At 41.2% G+C, this 20,832-nt stretch overlaps 1 protein-coding gene across 2 annotated transcripts in view; it reads left to right on the top strand.

The window, feature by feature from the left end:
• DYM (dymeclin) overlaps positions 1 to 20,832 on the top strand; it is a 206,802-nt gene that overhangs the window by 15,065 nt on the left and 170,905 nt on the right. For both annotated transcript variants that reach the window (XM_050329932.1, XM_050329931.1), the window contains exons 3-6: positions 7,861 to 7,913; positions 8,560 to 8,653; positions 9,950 to 10,092; positions 16,247 to 16,319. In XM_050329932.1, coding sequence (XP_050185889.1) covers positions 7,861 to 7,913; positions 8,560 to 8,653; positions 9,950 to 10,092; positions 16,247 to 16,319 — 363 coding nt within the window. The remainder of the gene's footprint in view (positions 1 to 7,860; positions 7,914 to 8,559; positions 8,654 to 9,949; positions 10,093 to 16,246; positions 16,320 to 20,832) is intronic.

The raw sequence follows: 20,832 nt of genomic DNA, 5'->3' as shown, positions 1-20,832 counted from the left end.
TATCACAGAGAAAGAGGGGGAGAAATACATGAGAAGAGAAGGCAGTAGGAAAATGCATGTTAGTAGGAAAAGCAATCAACCAAAGCCAAAATGTCCAAGGAAAATCAGCAACGTGGGGAAGTTGCTGGGGTGGGGCTGGGGTAGATTTCCTCCTTTCAGCAGCAGGTGCCTGACACATTCACCTCGTTGTCAGGAAACCTTGGCCATAGCAAGGAACCAGTATCTGCAAGGAAGACATCTAAGGGGAATCTGAATCAGTGTAAGTGAAGTTTGTAGGGTTTTTAACACTTTTCCATGCTTGCTTTCTCTAGGGAGGGACGTGTGACTGGTGCTTTGCTTTACAGGAGCTGTTCCAAGTTAGTCCAGGTACTGCTGGTGCCAAACTGAGCTGGATCTTCTGAGGAACAATAGTCTTTTAATCTTCGAAATCAGAAGCCCAGGGCTTGGTTTGAGAGACGGGGAGTTACTGTCCTTCTGCTCTGAGAAACACAAAGACATGATACTGTATCTTATAATGGCACTGCTCTCTGTGCTCTGCTGTCTGTCTGCATTTTTGTTTTGCTCTGCTTGTCTTGGCACTTTCGTACTCTCTTCTTTGCCCTTATTTTGCTTTTCTCTCTTTCCCCTTTCAGTCTGATTGTGTTCTTCTGTTCATCCATTTCTCATTTTCCTGGTTCTCTCCTTGGGTTTCTCTCCCCAGCCCTACCCGGCTGCGTATCTTAATCTCTCTTTCTGTGATTCCACACAGAGTTCTTTAGCGTTGCTCATTTCCTCAGCCACGCCTTCTTTACTGGGTTTATTTTTTCAGTCCTGTTAACTTTTTGATCTCTTTCTGTGAAGAACACAAGGTGGTTTTCTGTGGGGAATAAAGTTTGCCAAATACCAGTGCTGCTGACTGCGAAGTCACTGTGTCTCTGTCAGCACCACTGATGCAAGATGCTCTTGCCCTTTCACTATCTCTTCCAGTGTTTATCTGGTTCTGTTGTGGGTTTAATCAGAAACTAATCTGTCTGAAAAATAACACAGCCAAAAAAAGTGTTTATTTTTTTCAGCCAGGTTAATTCCCTAGAGTGATTCATAGCTTGGCACCACAAAACAATTCTGCCACAGTGAGGGATTGATTTTTTTGGGGGGCACAGCAAACTGTTGGGCTAAAAGGTGGGATTGCTTAAAACTGCTGTGCCATCCAAAAATGAATGGGAAAGCATGTGGTCAAAGCAGAGCTGGCTGCTAGGAGTGTAAAATTCTGCTTTTCGGGGCTGTTTGTTCTTCCTCTCATAATGTTAATTTTCTTAATAATTAGGCAAGTATTAAGAGGAAATATTATGTGTAACTAATTCTGGTCTGTGTATTCACGAACCCTGATTCTGAATCAGCTGACAGTAATCAGAAATGAGCTGAGGGTGAATCCCTGTGACTCCCCTGCCATGAGGGATAGAAACAACCAGAGTCAGTCTCAGATATTTGCAGGTGAGGGAGGCCACCGGGGCCTTTCACACTCCAGGAGTGGTAGGAGATAAGTGGTATGTACATAAGTGATAGTAAAAGGGAAAGAAACCAGCAGTTTAGTTTTAGGTTGCCTCATGCTTTTTGCTGTAAAAGGTTTATTGTGATATCGTCAGACAGAAGTTTCTGCTGAGAAATTTCTGGTTTCAGCCATTTGGAAGTACTTGGTGCTCCAATTTCACACTCCTGCATGTTCTTTTTTTTTTTTTTTTTTTTTTTCTTTTTTTTTGTTCTTTTTTTTTTCCCCCTTCACGGGTCCTTATTTGTTGCACAGAATGGACTCCTGGGAGCTGAATTAAAATGGTACAAAACCTCTTAAATCTGCCACTTCTACATTTCGAGTGGCTGACTTATCAATCCAAATAGTGCTCGGATATTGGAAAAACAAAATACAGCTTTTCTGGATGACTTTTTTAGTTATTGTTACAGTGAAGAGCTGTGAAGTTTACTTTGGAGCCTTAGCTCTCAGTCTAGGCAGACCTTGTGTTTGTCTGGCTCTCCTGCGAGTCGCTACCAAGAATGCAACCTCCTCCTTAGCAGTGGTATTAGTTACAATTATTTTCTGATGGAAAACTTAAAAGTTAACTAAAGCAGAACTTGCTGAAAATCGTGTGCTTAATATTTACTGTTCAGCTTTGTTCCTTCCCTGGAGTTATTAATGAGTTGCTGGTTCAAGAATAGTGTGCATGGTCCTTTAGTGGAAAGACATAAAAATGAGCAGCTTTTATGTTGCCTTAACGTGGTACATTTTTAAAGTAGTACAATAAATCATATGCAGCCTTATGTTCTTTGATGTCTTTCCTCCAACTAGTTCATTAAAATCAGCATTCCCATAGTATGAATTTACTAAATGGGCTGGTTCTTCTGTTTTGTGTTCAATGGCAAAGGAAAAAGGCCTTACAATGAGGAAAAATAGTCAGGAAAGCTGCTCCTTCGGGGTTTTTTCTGCCTCCTTTTTTAGAGGGGGTGGCTGTCTGCTTTGGTTTGGGTCTTTTTCTTACCGTACCCAGGGCAGGTGTCCTGGTATGGGTATGTTTGTAATTACAGTTTGTACGCAGAATGTTTCCTCTTTTCGTGTTGAGACACTTCAGCAGAAGTCACTGCCACTTTGAAACCTCTCGTATGGTGATGCTGTTAAAATAAAAGGGGATAAGTCCATGTTCTTCGAAGTTGACTGCTGTCAGGAAGCAACTTTCAGTCAATGAGAACGATGACGTTTTTTTGACTGGCAGACTGCTCCACTTACCATTCTTTCCCACCTCCACCGAGGAGATACTTCTTACAGAAAACTCACTCCCTGATGAAGAAACTCCCTGTACTCTGATCAGCAACTACAAAGTGATTGAGTCCCAACAAATTAACGATTGTCCTTGGTTTCTCTTTACTTCCAGCACTGATGGGTGGTGGCTGGGGTCACACAGAAGCTGCCCTTGTATAGGTGGGTTTGTAGTGACAATTGGTGTGCAAAATACTCTTACTCCTTGGTGTTGGGATGTTACAGACAGTAATCACTACCACTGTGAAACCTCTCCTAATTTTGTACCTTTAAAATTAAATAAGATAAAACCATTTTCTCTAAAGAAGTCTGTGCTGTCAAGGGAGCAAATTTTGCTACTATTAATTTTAGTTTTGCTGAAGTCTGTGGACTTAGACCCTCTACATAAAAAAAGGCAAATAAAATAATTTCTTTCTTTTATGAAGTACTTTGAAAATGCTGGCCATCAGATCACAGGACGAGGCAGGAACTCCTGTGAAGCCTGGAATTTTTTTCCTAAAGTGTGTGGGAAGCAACTCTGCACCTCACATATTTGCTTGGATCTAAGCAGGCCAGTCAAGCCAGTGTGGTTAAAAATATTTTGATTTAAATCCTCAGTGTTCCACCCCCCCCCGTGCTCACAGCCTGTTTGAATCCCCACACCAGGTGGTACCTTTTGCTCATTCCTTGGAAAACTGCAGAAGTGGTAAATATGTAAATATCTACAGCTTTCCCAAAATGAGGTGGCTTAGTTCAGGTAGTGCCAGTTTAAATACATAATTACAAGAGCAGACTCACCCAGGTCATTGTGATCATGGTGTTAAAGATCCATGGATTGAAACTGGCATTTCTTGTCATAGAATCCCAAAGTGGTTTAGGTTGGAAAATGTGTGGGGTTTTTCATTTGATTTTCTGAAAGATTGTGTTTTCCTGGATCCTCCCATTGATACTTTGTTGCAATTAAATATATTATGTCCAAGGGGAATGACTTAAATGCATTTTAAACTTAGTCTCAAATTGCCATATTACTCCCAAATATTCACCTAAGATCGTGGAATTGTTTAGGTTGGAAAAATCCTCCAAGGCCATCAAGTCCAACTGTTCCCCAGGACTGCCAAGGCCACCACTAACCCATGTCCCCAAGTGCCACATCCACGTGGCTTTTAAACCCCTCCAGGAATGGGGACTCCACCACTGCACTGGGCAGCTATGCCAGGGCTGGACAACCCTTTCCATGAAGGAATTTTCCCAATATCCAGCCTAAAACTCCCCTGGCACAGCTGGAGGCCATTCCCTCTCCTCCTGTCCCTTGTTCCCTGGGAGCAGAGCTCGATCCCCCCTCAGCTTCCCCTCCTCTCAGGGAGTTGGAGAGCCAGAAGGTCCCCCCTGAGCCTCCTTTTCTCCAGGATGAGCCCCCACAGCTCCCTCAGCCGCTCCTGCTGCTCCAGCCCCTTCCCCAGCTCCGTTCCCTTCCCTGGACACAAAATCTGTATGTCTATATACATATATTTGACAACAAGGCAGTCCGTATTTATCAGGTGAGGGTTTTTAGAGAAAATTGGATCTTTTATTTTTGATCAGTGACATGAAGGAGCTTCGATCTGTGCTGGCTCTTGTTAGTGCTGAAATACAGTTTGAATATTTAGTACCAGTGCTGCTCTGTGGGTTAATGAAAAGACAAATGTTTTAGTGTCGGGTTTCCATTCTTACATTAATTCATTAGCCAGATGTCATCTCCACAGGGACTGTAGAGCGAAGTCAGTACCTCAGTTGCTTGTAGCATTTCTTTTGTGCCACCTTGTGACTCTTAGCTCTGGCATTTTCTACCTACGTGTTACTGTAATTTACCTTCCGTCTCTTTGTTGCACAAAAAAATACCCAGTCTCTCACTCCTCCATGTCTCTCACTCCTCTTTCCTGCCCAAGCAAAGGAAAGGAAGGCACTGCTAAGCTTGGCCCCAGGTACCTGGGAGTGAGCTGCTATTTTTGTACTCCCCCTATACTCTCTCCATGACTCTATCTGTGGGGATGTAACAGTATTAATACTTCTGTTGAGTGCAAGAACACCATTTCACTGGTGTGTCAATGTGTGTGTGTGTGTGTGTGTGTTGGGGTGGTGTTTCTGCTGAAATTCCTCCTCACTGGGTGTTTCTGTAGAGTGAACTGAAATTTTGCAGGTGGCGTTGCCTAGGCTTGAGTGTGGCAAAATTCAGTTTTGTGTCCTTGTTGTATGAGTAAGAGCGAGTGGGCCGTTTGTAGTGTTTAAGCATTGCACTTTATTTTGGTAGGAAAAAGAATGACTCGAGTGTTAAAAGCTTTACTGAAGATCTGAAGACCTTGCTTGGTTTTTCACTGGTTTTGATCCTGGCAACTAGCAGAAATTAGGCAACTCTGTGGAATTTGTTTTGAGGATTTTGTGTGGGTTTTAATAACTCAAAGGGAAGAAAAAAAATCTGTAAGAACACTATACTTTGAACTCTCAACTGCTTAGAAATGAGGGGAAAATGAGCCACAATTCAAAGCTGCATGTTTGCATTTATGGTTTAAATCCTGAAGCAATTATAATAACCACTCAGACTGTGTCCCCAGGATCTTTGGATAGTGGGAGGTGGGTCATGTTGTGTTAGATGATGATTATTCAGTACCTAAGAATTCTCCACTGAGTTGGTGTCCTATGCAATATTCACCCTCCCTGCTCTTAGGAAGGAATAAATCCTGATGACAAGCAGCCAGATGGGCAAATTTAGAAGTTTGTTATTTTGTTGGTTTTTTTTTTTTTAAAGTGCAAGGTCACACAGACCTAGAAAACTGTGTTGTCATGGACCTGTTGTGTGTAGTTGCTGGTGGTGTGTTCTTGCTCAATACCATTTGTTTTTAATTACTCCGCATGTTTTCAGTGCTGAAACAAGAGACCACCTTCGAGACCAAGTCCATTGTTTTTAAAGTATATATCAAAGTGTAAGTTTGTTCTTTCTGAATCTTACGTTTCAAAGCACTCCATAAGAGAGGAATGAGTGCTGATATTTGATATCAGGACAAGCCAATCTGCATAAAGTTTTCTTAGGATATTCAGCTGTAGGTGAAGAGCTGTCTCAACTGTCAGCTTACTGCACAGTAAATTACTCTGGTATACAGGGAAATTTGCAGCCGTCTTAAAACCTAATTTGTTTGATGTCTCCATCTTGAATCGTTTCCTATTGAAGGGTTTTGAAATAATTCTTTTGGCTGCTGTTCCTGCCAATGTCTTCTAGTCCTCAGGAGTCTGGTCACAGCTCAAACCCCACAGCTTGCAAGAAGCACATCTCCACAGGGTTTTTGGCAGTGGAGCTGGAGTAGGTGCTTCCCACACAGCATCACTGATAATCTCAGGTTGATTGCATTACCATCTAAATTTAAAAGCAGAAAGAAGGAGGGCTGTTTTCCCCCACCACTGCCTGTTAGGTTGCTGGCAGAGCTGTAGGTGGCTGCTGGGATGGAGTTGAGCAGGTGGGACAGAGAGTTAGTCTCTGATGGTTTTGTATAAATCAGATTACTCTTCAGAAAACTTAATACTTATGAAGGAACAGCGACTTTGGCACTCTAATTATGGCACTATTAAGTTTTGCTATATTTTTGTCTGACAGCAGTGCTGCAACAGAGGCCGTACCACCAACCTTCACAGGCTTAGCGCTGTTCAGGTGTCGTTGCATGGCTGCTCTCCTGTTTGTTCTGAGGATGGTAGTTGTCATACCTTTCATTACAAGGATGCGACTGCATGAGCTCTGAAACTGTTCAGCCCGTATTACACACTGTTAGTTCAGTCTGTGTAGGGGCTGTGCAGTCTCCTCCAAAGCTCTGAGCTGTAGGACCTGCAGTGACAGGACAAGGGATGATTGTTTTAAACCAGGAGAGGGTAGATTCAGACTAGGCAGAAGGGAGAAATTTTATCAATGAGGGTGGTGGAACAGGGTGCCCTTTAGTTACTGAGACACCTTTGTGTTGCTCATAGTGCAGCATTGGACACAATATCTGGTTATTCATCTTGTTTTCCCATCTGTTGAGGATGTTTTTGAGGATCACTTACCCTTCACTGGTAGATTCGTAGTGTTGCAAGTATGTGTTTGACGCAGATGGTGTTTATTTTCCGTGGCTGTTGGCTGGTTTTGCTTTACTGCTTTATTGTTCTTTTTGGATGATGATTTTCTGAGGCATATCAACAGGCAATTAATGAAGTTACAGAAAAATTCGGTGTTTCTGATGTGATTGTTGCATTAGTATAATAACATTAATTAAAGGAAATGCTTAGCTTGAGGTTAAATGTCGGATTACGGTTTCTTTAATTCATGCTCTAAAAATATGTAATTTCAGTTGAAATTTCTTGTAAAAAAAAGTCAAGTTCACTCTGTAGGCTGTTGTTCTACATGTACTTTCGGTGGTGCTGAACTAAGCATGACAGCACTAGGGCCACAAAGGTAGTGGTAATAAAAATGATCACGGAATTGCTTAGATTGTAAAGGGGCTCGAAGGTCATCGAGTCCAGCCATTCCCCCAGCACAACTAAGGCCACCACTCACCCTTGTCCCCAGGGTGCCACATCCACAGGGCTTTTAAATCCCTCCAGGGATGGGGATTCCACCACTGCCCTGGGCAGCTGTGCCAGGGCTGGACAACCCTTTCCATGGAGAAATTTTCCTTGAATATCCAACGTGAACCTCCCCTGGCACAGCTTGAGGCTGTTTCCTCTTGTCCTGTCACTTGTAACTTGGGAGAAGAGACATTTCACTTCGACAGTTCACTTTTGAGTGTTAGTTTCCTGCTTTATATTTGCTGCATTTCAGATACATGTTACAGTGCCTGGTATTGGGATGACCAAACACTGGAATGGGTTGCCCAGAGAGCTTGTGGAGATATTCCAAAGCCACCTGGATACAGTCTTGGGCAGCTGGCTCTAAGGAGCCCTGCTTGAGCGGGGAGGCTGGACAAGCTGACCTCTGCCAGCTAATGGATTGCTAAAATTAAATGCTTCATAGAAGTATTTTATGACTGTTTTGTAATGAATTTTCACTTCCTGTGCAGGACCCAACCGCTTGTGTAACCGTTTCTCTTTTCTTTTTTCTGTAGCGCTGACTTAAAGCTCTTGGAAGAAGCCACAATCTCGGTCTGCAAGTCTTTAGGTGAGAAATTGTGACATATTTTTTCCACGTGCTTTTCCAGAAAAATTAAGAAACAGCATCCCTGTGCCCATTCATGTCTTCAGTGTTCTGCTTGTATGTGTTCCACCAGTAAGATTAAGGCAGCGTGAAGATTGCGTTTATGTACATCCCAAACCTTTAGAAACTTCCACCATGAGCTGTTTTACAGAACGAGATGACTGAAAGGTTTAAAACAAACAATTCCACCCCTACTAGCTCTTCTTCCCTCTGCCCTCTAAGCTGATCAGTAAGGGGAAGGGATCAGAGGATGAAAGGAGGGAATGATATAAATGTGATCAACGGTGTTTCAAGAAGGGAAAAGGTAGTTGTGAAAACCTGCCCAGGTTTCTGACAGGAGACTGTTGTGTTGTAGACAAGTCTTAGGAAGCAGTGTGAGTATCCCACCTTTGGGCTATTTTAAATCTTTTAAAAGGGTGAATAGCATTTAGAGAACAATTATGCAGTGGTAAGTCATGTGCTGGAGAATCTTAAAAGAACAACACCTGTACAGCCAAACAGGCATACTGTGCTTTATGTAGAAATATATAAGACATTGAGATTTGTGTTTGAACGAAATAGTGTCAACTTAGACATGCTATGTAATTGTATCTTATTTTTCCTTATCTAGTTGAGAAGAATCCTCGGACAGGAAACCTTGGGTCACTGATTAAAGTCTTTCTTTCTAGAACCAAAGAACTAAAAATTTCAGCAGAATGTCAGAAGTAAGTCCCTGGAGAAAAATCTTGTGTGCCATTTAATTTTTTCAATGTTCCTTTTGAATTTTTTACTTTACTAATTACCATGCTCACAGACCAAACCTTGGAATTCTCTTAAATTGTTGTTTAAAGCAGAACAAGTGTCTAGTACTTTTCCAAACACAGAAGATTAAGTGCAGTAGTAGATAGGTTGCTGATGAAAAAGACATATTTGTGCTTTACATGAACACATTTGTGTACAAATGGTGTAAGTTAGGATTACAACTATTTTTAGAGCTGTTAAAAATCACCTGAACTTTTTAGCCCAAGCTTAATGAACGAGCCAGTATTTTATCTTGGAAACGTTTAAAATACATAAATAATAAAAGCATATATAAATATATATTTATAAATATATGTATAAATATGTATCAAGATATTTCTTTCAGGTCATGTCATGTGGCTGCCACTGGTTTTGCTTGCCCCTTTCAGCAGTAGGAAGGAGCTCCAGGAGGTTACCTGTGCGGCACTAGTGGGGCTTTTGCAGGAGTCTTTCCGTAGTTGCTCCCCGACACCCACAGATAAATGTCCCACTCTCATCAGATCTGAGGCTACAAAAAGGAAAACTTCCCTTTTGGTGCCCCCTTGCTCTCAGGACTGCCATCAGATTTTTTTGCTTGTATCTGGAGAAAGAAGTTATTCCTGCCTGGAGAGCTCTTGCTGCTTTAATCCAAAGACACCTTGAAAGTGGTAGTTGACTCTGTGCTGTTGCATGGGCTTCCAAGCAGTTGCTTACTGGGACTCAAGAAAACATAACGAAGCTATATTCCCCTTGCATTCATAAAACCTGGCAAATAGTTGTGTGAGTTGCACAGGAAAGCTGTATGGTGCTTATGAAGTCCAATAATGCCTATGGTTACCTGAAGGCTCTTTGACTGGGAGAAGGGATAAGGTTCATGGAACCAGAGAAGCTTTCAGGTCTCAGATCTGTTGGAACTTTTCCAGTGTCTGGGTGCCTTGAGTCCATAGTGTCTAGAAACCTTCAGATGTTTGCTGAACCATCAAAGAGTAATGCCTCTGTCAGCTCTGGTGTTTGTAACTATAAATGTCATTGGGAATAAGGTTGTATTTTCCACACTACTTTTAAATACATTTCCATTGTGTTTTCAGTTTTCAATTGAACTCCCTGCTTGAGCAGTTTGGGTTTTCTTTGCTTCAGCTCCAGGGGCTTTGTCTACCCTGGCATTTATTTTCTTGTGGTTTTTGATGTATGTTTGCTGGTGAAGCATTACTGATTCTTGTTTGTTTCTGCTTCTTTTCTAGCCACCTCTTTATCTGGCAGGCTCACAATGCACTGTTCATTATTTGCTGTCTGCTGAAGGTATTCATCAGTCGAATGTCAGAAGAGGAGCTCCAACTTCATCTTACTTATGAAGAGAAAGCAGGACCAGGACCAAGCTCATATGGTAGGTACACAGGAGTGCTACTGAAACAAACATCCCACGAGAAAATAAAATGTCCTCATGTTTGTAGATGCAGCACTTAGGGAAATGGTTTAGTGCTGGACTTGGTAGAGTCAGGTTAATGATTGGACTCATCTGCCTTTGACCCTTTGGGGTCTACTTAATTCTATGATTCTGTGTTTTGTTTAGACTAAGAATCCCAAGCTTTGCTTTAAAACTAGGAATTAAGTACTAGAGAGATAGGTTTAGATTAATTTGGCAACTTTTAAACAGTTGTTCAGAAGTGATCTGTAGACCTACTTGAGCTTTAGTCATTTTTGTGCAGTTTGAAAGGTGCTAATGGTTCTCTTCAGAGGAACAGAACAGAGCTGGCCTGAAGCTGACTTTATACTAATGTTGGAGCAGTGATATTGAAATTTAGTGCTTCTTTTCATGTATTTTTCATAAACCAACAGCGACCATGGAGTAGAATTAATGCCATTTTTAAGAATCTAGTGAGAGAAGGTAACAGCACTATGGTTAGACTTGATTCATTGAAAAGGCAACTACTGGGCAAGAGTTTATACTCTTGAACAAGAAAAGTCAAAGAATTTAGGCAGAATGTTCTAAAACGGGTGCATCTCCAGGAAATGGGGCCTGTATGACACAAGATGGAAGATGGCAGGGAAGATGCTCAAGTAATCCAGCTGTTATTTTCCTCTTCTTTCTTTGTGAGTAAGAATAATACCAATGCATTCAAAATCAGCGATTACAACAAAAAGACAGTGTTAACGCTGCCAGCCACAAATCTTTGGGTAGCGCTGTATCAAGATGCTCTTACAGAGTCGCAGAGCATGTGATGGGTAATGCTGGCATGGGAGCCTTGGTTTTCTTTGCTTTGTTGTGAGCCATGGAATCACGCAGGTTGCAGAAGCCCTCTGTGGTCATCGAGTCCAGCTGCTAACCCAGCACTGCCAAGGCCAAGCCCAGGCACTGTTCAGTTTGCAAATGCGTGTTGCTTACCCCATAAAGGCAAAAACGTCTCAGAATGCTGATACCGTGTGAGTGGATTGTGGGAGGACAACCAGAAGTACCTCACTGTGGGTTTCCTGTAAGGGGGATGCGCGTTGAGGACCCTGAGTCGCTGCTTGCTCATTGAGCAGTGACAACTGCTCATTAAAGTCTGTTTGACTCCTTGGCGCCTGCCACCGCTCTGGGGAAGTCAGAATTCTGGTGCCAAAAGATTAAGTGCTACATGTTGAAATGGTTTTAGTGTATTTAAACTGCTATGAGTGAAGTCAACTCGCTGATGCATTAGAAAGGAAAACCTGCTTGCAACAAGCCATCCCTGCAGGCTGCCTATGGGTTAGTTCCTGGATTGAAAAAATGGCCCACCTCTTGCTGCAGTGTACAGCATAACCCTGTGGGACGGGTGGAAAAGCTGATATTTTTGTTAGCTTGAAGCCCTGTGATCTTTACTCCTTGCTCTGGGAGTTCCTCGCAGCGTGGTGTGGAAAGTGATTCTTGTCACTGGGGTAGATCCGTGTTTATGCCGTGTCTAGTAGCACTTGACTGTAATTCACAGTGACATTTATTAGCGATAATTTTGTGCATATTGGTGGCAAATGTACTTAGCAATTATCTCCGAGCAGATTGTTCATGGGATGTTGTTGATTAGGAAGGTAATTGTGTGTGGTCTGCTGGGGAGGCAGGAAATGAGCCGCTCCTCGGCTCCTCCTCGTATTTCCAGCTGGGGATGGTTCTTGTGTCCTTCCTCAGGGTGTTGAGGTTCGTAATGGGATGAGTTTACACAGACACTGGGTTTGGCTCCTAAAAATCTTCCCATAGGTTTTTCAAAATATCTACGGAGTGTGGGAATAAGGTGACTACCTTCCTATAATTAGGTCAAGTGTAGCTTTCTTGAATTTTTATTTTTTTACTCTCTGGAAACTAAAACATGCCTGTTATTGTGAAGTTTACATAGATTTATTAGTACTTTTACTGAGGTTTTACTGTATTTGGCAAACATGCTTTTTAAAAATTACATTCTTAGTCATCCCTTGCTGTTTTTTCGCTCACCGGAGCTTGACGTTATTTATAATTCTCCAATTGCAAGCATGATAGAACAAGGCTTATAAAAGACATTATTATATCAACTAGATAATGTAAATAAAATGTCCATATAGGTAAAAGCTTTAATACAGTGCCTGAATTTTGAAATTTTCTTATTGCCTTGATGCCTGGTGAGTAGTTACTGAAAAGAACAGCACAACCACCCAACAACACAAACAACCTCTCTTTCCTGTAATCCATTTTTATATGTTTTGTTCCATCTCTCAGCCTTCTGAGAAAAGGTAACTGTTCTTTTCAGGATCATCAAAACTCCTTCGTGTTTGTTTCCCTGTTTAAACTGTGAGCATCACATTTTTATCCTTCTAGTTGGGTAATATATTCAGTGCCGTGCTCCCTGAGCTTAAATACAGCACCTGGGAGCTCAGAGCACATTGGGATGCTCACGCTGCAGTCAGAGCATCAGCACCTGCTTGGGATATTTGGTCTCCTCCCAGATTTTGCAGCTCATATGCTTTGCCTTTTTCTGAAAGTCCTGTTTGTGCTTTGCCCTGCTAGACTGTTTTAAGCTCAGAAGAAAGCTGTGCAGTTGTGTTTTGTGTCATAAAATTTGGGTTTTTTCGAGGTTTGGGTGCATGGATGTGTTGTAGCCGACCATCATAAAGTTGTAGTGAAGAAACTGCACAGCACTGAGTCCCCACTAGCAGCACTGTTTTTTGATTTCCTTTAGAATACTCATACCATGAGTAGAAATTTCTTCCTTCTGACAGTTTTTACATGATCCCTTAGCCCAGGAAGTGCAGCCTTTGCCTCTTCATCCATAATTGGTAATTTGCTTATAATTTTGGAGGATATGGCATAATTTTGATTGCAGGAAAATCCTTATAGAGACTTAAACCATATTCTTTTAAGATTCAGCTAAAAAAATCCTGATAATAATAAGTCCCAAACTGGACTTGGCATCTGCTGATCTGAAGCTGGAGTTAGTCTCACCAACGCAAATCATTCATCTTTCCACTGTCTGCATCCCATTTTTGCTGCCCAGTGTTTAGCTGTGTTGTGATTCAGAGGTGTAAGAGAGCACATGCTGGGTATTGTATTCTGCATCAGACCTTCAATTCATTTCACCTATTCCCTGAGCTGTAATAGGAAGGTTTATCCACTCCCTATAAAGCAGATTTTTATCACAAGGCTGCTGAGGGCTGTTCCTGGTGTATTAAAGCAAGTAAGAGGACTTAGAGGAGGAAAAAATTAACAACACATTTATTGCAACACTTAAATGATTTTGTGAGTGTTCAGCTATCATATAAAGGAAATGAGGGATGGCAATAATTTATGTACTTATTATTAGCACTCTTTAAGTTGCAAGTTTCTGAGAGTCCTCAGAGCTGAAGATCACACCACAAAACCCAAGGAAGCCTTAATTCTGTTTTGCAAGATGTGATTTATCTCATTACTTGTGTCCAGGTTCTGTCCTATCTGTTTGAGCAACAGGGCAGAAAAACAAGTGGCATCTAAGGTGAGGATATACCTTGCTGTACCTGAACACCTTATTAATATTAGGCACATTCAGCTGGGACAGCACCTCAGATCAGGTTTTGGCAATGTAGTGGTTTGGTTCTTGGGAAGAAAGACTTATGATGTTGGACTCTGTCATGGCCAAGGATGGAGCTGGTTTTGCTAGAAGTGGAGCCTCCTGGCATGTATAGTTTCTTCTGGATGAGCCATATTGCTTATGCATTGTGTGCTAATCCAGTTTCTGTGTGTAGCTTTGGAAAAGTAAAAAAAAAAAAAAAAAAATCTATGTATAAACCAAACCCAAAACAAACAAACCCCACCAAAGAGTCAAAATCTAACAAATTACCTGCGAAATTAAGTAATCCATGTGTTTGAGGACTTAAACATAGGGGATGTGAAAGTGGTACTTTAGCATAACTGAACATTTTAAAGCCTGAGTTTGAAGTTGCGCAGTGGAGTTTGGAAGATGCACCGATGATTCCTCTCCCTGTGAGTCTGCTCTAATCTTATCTGGACAGGTTCACCCTTTACTTATTTCCCCCAAGGCTTTACACGTGTCTTTGATCCAAGTATGTGATCTATTAATGTGAATGAGTCTTGTGTGTATTGTCTTTATCCTGCTATTGAAAGAGGCATTGTTTTTGAAAACACAGAGTGTTCCATGTTTATGACCCTCTCTCACGTTATAGATTTGGCTTGTATCCTCCTCATTGTCTTGGCAAGATGAAAATTAAACAAGAATGCTGTGCCCCAATGGGGAAAAGGACACATTAATTATCGTGGCTGAATGACATTGATTACAGCAATTAAGCTTTTTAAAAAAAAAAAAAAAAAAACACAAACCATCACATCTTCCATTCTACATGACTGTGCTAACCCAATATTTTCTTCATTCATTTTGAATATAGTCTTGGGGGAAAAGCCTTCTTTCATATTCAAATAACATTATTCTCTCTTCAAATGACTTGTGCGTATAGTATGGTGTAAGAAACAGTATCTTAAAAACGCATTCACCTTACTTTTTTCATCCTTTTTTCTCTTTTCCCTTTCCTCTGTTGTCAAGAGAAAAAATTAGGTAACTGTTGGGAACTAGCAGAGGTTTTGCTTTATAAGCATTTTCTAGATTCAGAAAGCCTTAGGAAAATGTCACATTCAAGTTACTTTAGAATACGTTATCTGGGCTCCATTATTGGCTGTGGTTTCTGTCCAAGGTTAAATACTCCGAGCAGTTCTCGGTTTTTACTAACAGGAGCTGCATTGTGTTACTCATGAGGGATTCTATATAAAGGAAACCATGTTTCCGTGATAAAAAACTGATTTCCTTTAGAATGTGCAGTTCACTAGGTGACAATTTTTAATGTGTTTTTAATAAATCAGTTGTGGAAAGAAATAATTTTGCTTTGTTGTGAATATTCCCCCTGGTGTGCTTCTTAAAATTGAGTCCTGGGCTCAAGAACAAACTTGGGTTAAACAGAGTAAAACTGCTGTAACCTGGCTATAATGTTGTGTTTATGGCAAGACTTATTTATTGGAAAATACAAAATAAACAGGCATTTGGGTAATTATTTTGCTGCAGTGCTGTAATGCAGGGGATAAACTGCCTGCTCTTAAGCCATTCAGCACCATAAACTCCTCCACTTCTTTATGATGCTGTAGGTTTCTCTTCGTAATTTTATTTTTGAAAGCAGAAAAAATCCTGATGAACCAAGAGATTTATCTTCTGGGATTTTTTTTTAGTATTTTATGAAAACTTCAAATGGTTTAATAAGCTGTTTCCTCAGTGAGTCTTGCAAACCTTTTTTTGCTGTTGCTGTTAAACGTTGCAATGCTGATGTAAAAAATACACCAGTTTTATTGCTTAAGACAGTTGAATGTCTTAAAATAATTTTGAATAATTTCATGCATTTTGTTGCAGTGTGACTAGAGAGTAATTTCCCTTAAAATGAAGTTACTTGTCATCAGTATGTGTAAAACCTCTTCAATAAATAAAAATATATGCATGAAAAAAACTGTATGCTCATTACTCATGAGCAGCAGTGATGTGCTCTGTAGCTGCATTCTCCTGACAAGTCACAATTTAGAATATTTCAGTGTATGGTAGACAAATGAAACTGTTTTCTATCTGTCTCTGATTAGCCTTCACTTGATTTAGCAAAAGGGGGAGGAAAATATGTGAACTGATGGGAATTTTGAGAGATTTGACTGTGGACCAGTGAGAACTCAGTAGTGATTATTCAACTGTTATTAATAAAATAACACTGTTTAATATGACCTTATGCAAGTAGTAAAGTAAGGCTTGATGTGATAAATATTAGCATATTCCTACAATACCAACATCTCATTTAATTCATGCACTTGTTATTAGTTATTTGTTTTATGTAAAAAAAGTGAGAGTATCACCATTTTCTCTGGTGATAATCCCAAGTGCCTTCTATTTCAGGAAAAAAAAAACCCATCTCCTTTAACAGGTAGAACTTCTCTTCTAGTATTTGTTCCTTAATTTAAATATTGACTATGTGGGTCTGTGTGTTTAAAGCTTTGTTTTCTTTTGGTATTTGAAAATCAAATCCTTTGATGTGTTTGTTTTCAGGAGCAGAGTGTGAAGACCTCATAGAAGAGCTGCTGTGTTGCCTCATCCAGCTTATTGTTGAAATTCCACTCTTGTAAGTTGGCTTTTTAAATTTTTTTTTCAGCCTCCTTGTATAAACTGTTCATTTGAGACAGGATGAAACTTGTAGTGTTGGGTTTGTAATGTCTAAATACTTGCATGTGAGTGTTCCACATGCTGGTGCAGTACTGATGCTGGCCCTGAATGTTCTGTCGGCAGAAGTACGCGGTGAGAATCTCACACGCACTTCACACCATCAACAGAAGTTATCCCCTTTAGTTTTGTAGGGGTTTTTACGTTTGTTTCAGGTACCTCTGTCAGCACTCAACCAGCTACTGGTGGAAGAGATTGTGCTAGTGGTACACTGGAGGTGTCAGTTCATCCCTGGGGGATGGAGAGAGGTGGAAACTAAAGTTCTTTGTTCTTCTGCAGTTGCACGGGGTTTTAAATTGAAAAAGCAAATTGTGTTTTTTATTTGGTTCTGATTTCTGAAGTACCAGCAAATTGATGTCTGAGGAAGAGAAATGAGTAAGTGGAATGTTTCTGTAGATCATAGAATCATAGAATCATAGAATCATAGAATAGATTGGGTTGGAAAAGACCTCCAAGATCTGCAGATTTGTTTTCATGGTTCTTTTTTTCAGGCATCTGCTGTATTTGAGAGATGTTGATTCCACATCTTATTGAGATATGTGACATAAACCATACTTAGGTGTGATATGCAGGGGAGCTTACTTTGTTCTTTGGAAATCAGTGTTCTTTCCACACCTGTTCAAATGAGTTTTCACTTCTTTTTTTTCCCCAAGATAAACTTTACTAAAGATAGCGTTAGTTTTAGTCTGTGCCTAAAATGCAGTGCCCCAATCGAAGCTTTTCAGCTCTGACGGAGTTTCAGATCATGTGTTACGAGGCAGTGTAAAGCTCTGCTGATTTTGTACTTGGAATTGTTCTTTTGGCTGGAGAACTGACAGAGATGCAATGCTTTTTGAAACATTCCTCTCATTAAATACGGCTCTGTCAACATCACAGGAGGGTTTTGTGTAGGTAGTGTGTAATGAGTTAGTGGTATGATTCAGTGTCGTTCCGCAGAGCTTGTCAGGACTTCCTGGAACAGATACACTCTTTGTTCGGAGCAGATTAGAGGAAGTACAAAGGGCTGAAAGGACTGCGATACACGGGCAAGTTCATAAATCCTTCAGGGCTTTATTTGTCTTTCTTGGAAGTACCAATGTGTGCGTGGAGCCCAATATCATTTATTCTGCCTTTTCTGGCAGGGGAAAATTTATTGGCGTGATTGTTCTTCACCCCTTTCAGCCGCTGGACCTGCCAGCATCTCTGTTCCTGGGTGAATGCGGTTGCTGGGAGTGGAAGCAGCTGTTGAAAGCACTTGGTTTACTGTATCATCTAGTGATAATAATGGCTTATTAGAGAAAAAAGAGTCATAAAGTCTGTCCATAATCTTTAATATTTGGCTATAAGAGACGGATGTGGAAGACTTTTGTTTTGTTTTCTTTTCTTAGCTAAGTTTTTCCTGAAGTAGCATGCTCCTGAATTATTAATAAGATACTAACACTTTTAAAAGTGTGTATTATTGCCTTGTTTACCATTAGAATATGTTTAACAATATGATGTAGCCTTAACTAAGAATTTTATTCCCATATCATCAAAGGGGAAGCGGGGTAGGGGAAAGGAGATATGGGAAAACCTTTATTTCTCTAATAGACAATCCAAATCTCTTCTTCATAAAGGTGTTTTAAGATGTTACTGTAATACTAATTTTTTCCAGGAAAATGGTCAGGATTGTTTTAGTAGTGAGCTTACCTTTTGCTTACCTCCCTCTCCCTGAATCACAGTAGATTCTTTTCCAACTTTGTGTCAAGGGGAGAGATAATTTCTGTCTTTAGCTGGAATAAATCAAGAGAATTACAAGCCTAATATGTGAATTAGGGGAAGGAATAGACTGACTAGAATAAATGAAATATTCAAACTTGTAATGGTTTCTGTGTCAGACGTAGGATCACCTGCTAGAGGACAGGCAGCTTTGGCAGCTTACAGTGGCACTGTAACAGGGTGTCTGTCTGTAAAGCCACTATTGAAGATGAATTTTTGTTGTGACAGACCATTAAAATCTCCATGCTGAGCCTGTCTTTGAAGTGTCATTCAGAATAGCAAAGATTTAGTTAGGAGCATTCAGTAGCCTTAACAGGATTGTCACAATTAGTGTGTCCCTTGGGCTCTGTAGATCCAGTTGGGTGAAGGAGTGGATACAACTGGCAGCTGCTGTCTAAATATATTGCTTCTCTGCACCCCAGTTTAAGCTTCTGTTTTTCTCCTTCACTGAAACTTTAACATTATTTCTAAAGCAGGGAAGACCCATCTCTGTGCCCAGAATGCAGGAGGAGAGGTACCTGTGCAACAGCCCTCCTTGCTTTTGGGCAGAGTGTCACATCATGTGCTTGGGATACCCGTGTGTGGTATTTCCCAGGGAGGATGGCCCTGGGGAGAAGGTCCTGGGGGTGCTGACATGGCCCAACCCAGAAACCCCCATGCCCTGGGCTGATCCCACAGCGTGGGCAGCAGGGAAGGGGGGGATTCTACCCCTCTGCCCCTCAGGTGAGACCCCCCTGCAGAGCTGCCCCAGCCCTGGGAACAACAGCACAGGGACGTGGAGCTGCTGGAGAGAGTCCAGAGGAGGCCACGGAGATGCTGCCAGGGCTGGAGCCCCTCTGCTCTGGAGCCAGGCTGGGAGAGCTGGGAGGGTTCCCCTGGAGAAGGGAAGGCTCCAGGGAGACCTGAGAGCCCCTTGCAGGGCCTAAAGGGGCTCAAGGAGAGCTGGAGAGGGACTGGGGACAAGGGATGGAGGGACAGCACACAGGGAATGGCTTCCCGGTGCCAGAGGGCAGGGATGGATGGGGTATTGGGAAGGAATTCTTGGCTGTGGTGGTGAGGCCCTGGCACAGGTTGGCCAGAGAAGCTGTGGCTGCCCCTGGATCCCTGGAAGTGTTGAAGTCCAAGTTAGATGTGGCTTGGAGCAACCTGGTCTAGTGGAAGGTGTCCCTGCCCATGGCAGTGGTTAGAACTGGATGAGATTTAAGTTTCCTCTCAACCCAAACCATTCCAGGATTCTAAGTGTAAGAGTTTGGGCTTGGCAGGGACACTGAACTCATGAAGGCTCAAGTCCTTCCCAAGCATGGGCAGAGCTTGCTCACCTCTCAGCTTGCTCTAGTAGCAGCCTCGGCAGAATAAGCTCATTTCTGAGTACAAAAAACCCTACAGGTACTTGGAAATTGCAGGTGGGCGGTCTAGCTCAGAACTAATAAGGTGGGGGATGGGGAAGAAGATAAATGGCAAATGTGTAACCCACCTCTCTGTGTCCCTAATTATGAAATCTGTTGCTTTTTGTTAGGAAGGGCTGCAGAGATGTAGAGCAGAGCGTATCTAGGAGTGTCTCAGTTTTCTACAATGAATTAAAGTATTTCTCAAAGTTAGCTTGTATTGGAAAAGGCAAATATGCATTAAGGCAGAAATAGTTTGCAGAAGGGACTCTGGGATTGTGCAGCATTTTAGTGCTGTGTCTGAGAGGTATTAAAAAGATCTTGAATTACCTTTTTGAAAAAACAGGCTGTGCTGCTTTGTACAGAATGCCAGGGAACAAGGTTTCAGGTTTAATTTTATAGAAAATACAGCGTTATTGCTTTTCAAGAATTAGACTTATGCAGTCCCTTATAACATTTGTGTTACCGTGGGTTGGTGTTTGATTTATGGTTCCCTTGGGAATGTTATGGATACTCTGCTTTTTCTTTGGTTTTGTTAATCTTAGCACTCAAGAGTGTACACTAATGATTAAAACTGCACAGTCGGCAAAAAGATGCAACATTAGTATTTAATTTAATTGTGTGACTTTTATGTAGAAACTATTGCTAACGTTTTGTTGCAGGATAGAGCTCCCAAAGCTTTGAATTATAAAGGCTTCTTTCAGCAGCTTGTTAAGAGCTGGTATCCATAACTGAACATCTGGTTGTTATCAGTGCATTTTCACTTCATTAAAAACTGTAAATGCATATGGGGGAAAAATGAAATACTGTGATCTAGTTACATCACTGCTTAGTAGCACCCTGTGGTGCCAGTACAAGTTAGTTGTATTTCTATTGCATTCCAGTGTTTTCTGTAGTTACAGCTGTTTCAGGTGGCAGTCTTAGTTGTTTGCGAGTTTAAATGTTAATGTTTTGACTCATTTAAGGATGCTTGCTGTGTGACAGTCGAACGTAGGAGGGAAGAAGGGCAATATAATTGATTAAAAAGCTCTACAGAATCACTGCAGCATAGAATCAGTGCCACGTACAGGAATGCTCAGCCCTTTTTCCCTGCTAGTTGTGAGCAGCGAGAAGGATAAGAGCTGTTTTTCTGTCCTATTTCAGGAATGTCATATTTTAATAGCTTTTTTTTTTTTTTTTGTTATTTTCAAAGGAATAGGTCAGAATGCTGTTTTTTTAAAAAATGGTCTGTTCGGGGAACTTTTATCAACGTTGTAGTGTCTCCATTATTTGAAAATCTGATTCATATAAAGG

Source organism: Myiozetetes cayanensis, unplaced genomic scaffold, assembly GCF_022539395.1.
Source record: "Myiozetetes cayanensis isolate MyiCay16 unplaced genomic scaffold, myiCay2020 scf4, whole genome shotgun sequence".
In the NCBI taxonomy this organism is placed as follows: Eukaryota; Metazoa; Chordata; class Aves; order Passeriformes; family Tyrannidae; genus Myiozetetes; species Myiozetetes cayanensis.
Note: the sequence above shows the minus strand (reverse complement) of the source record. Positions and strands in the feature narration are given on the sequence as shown.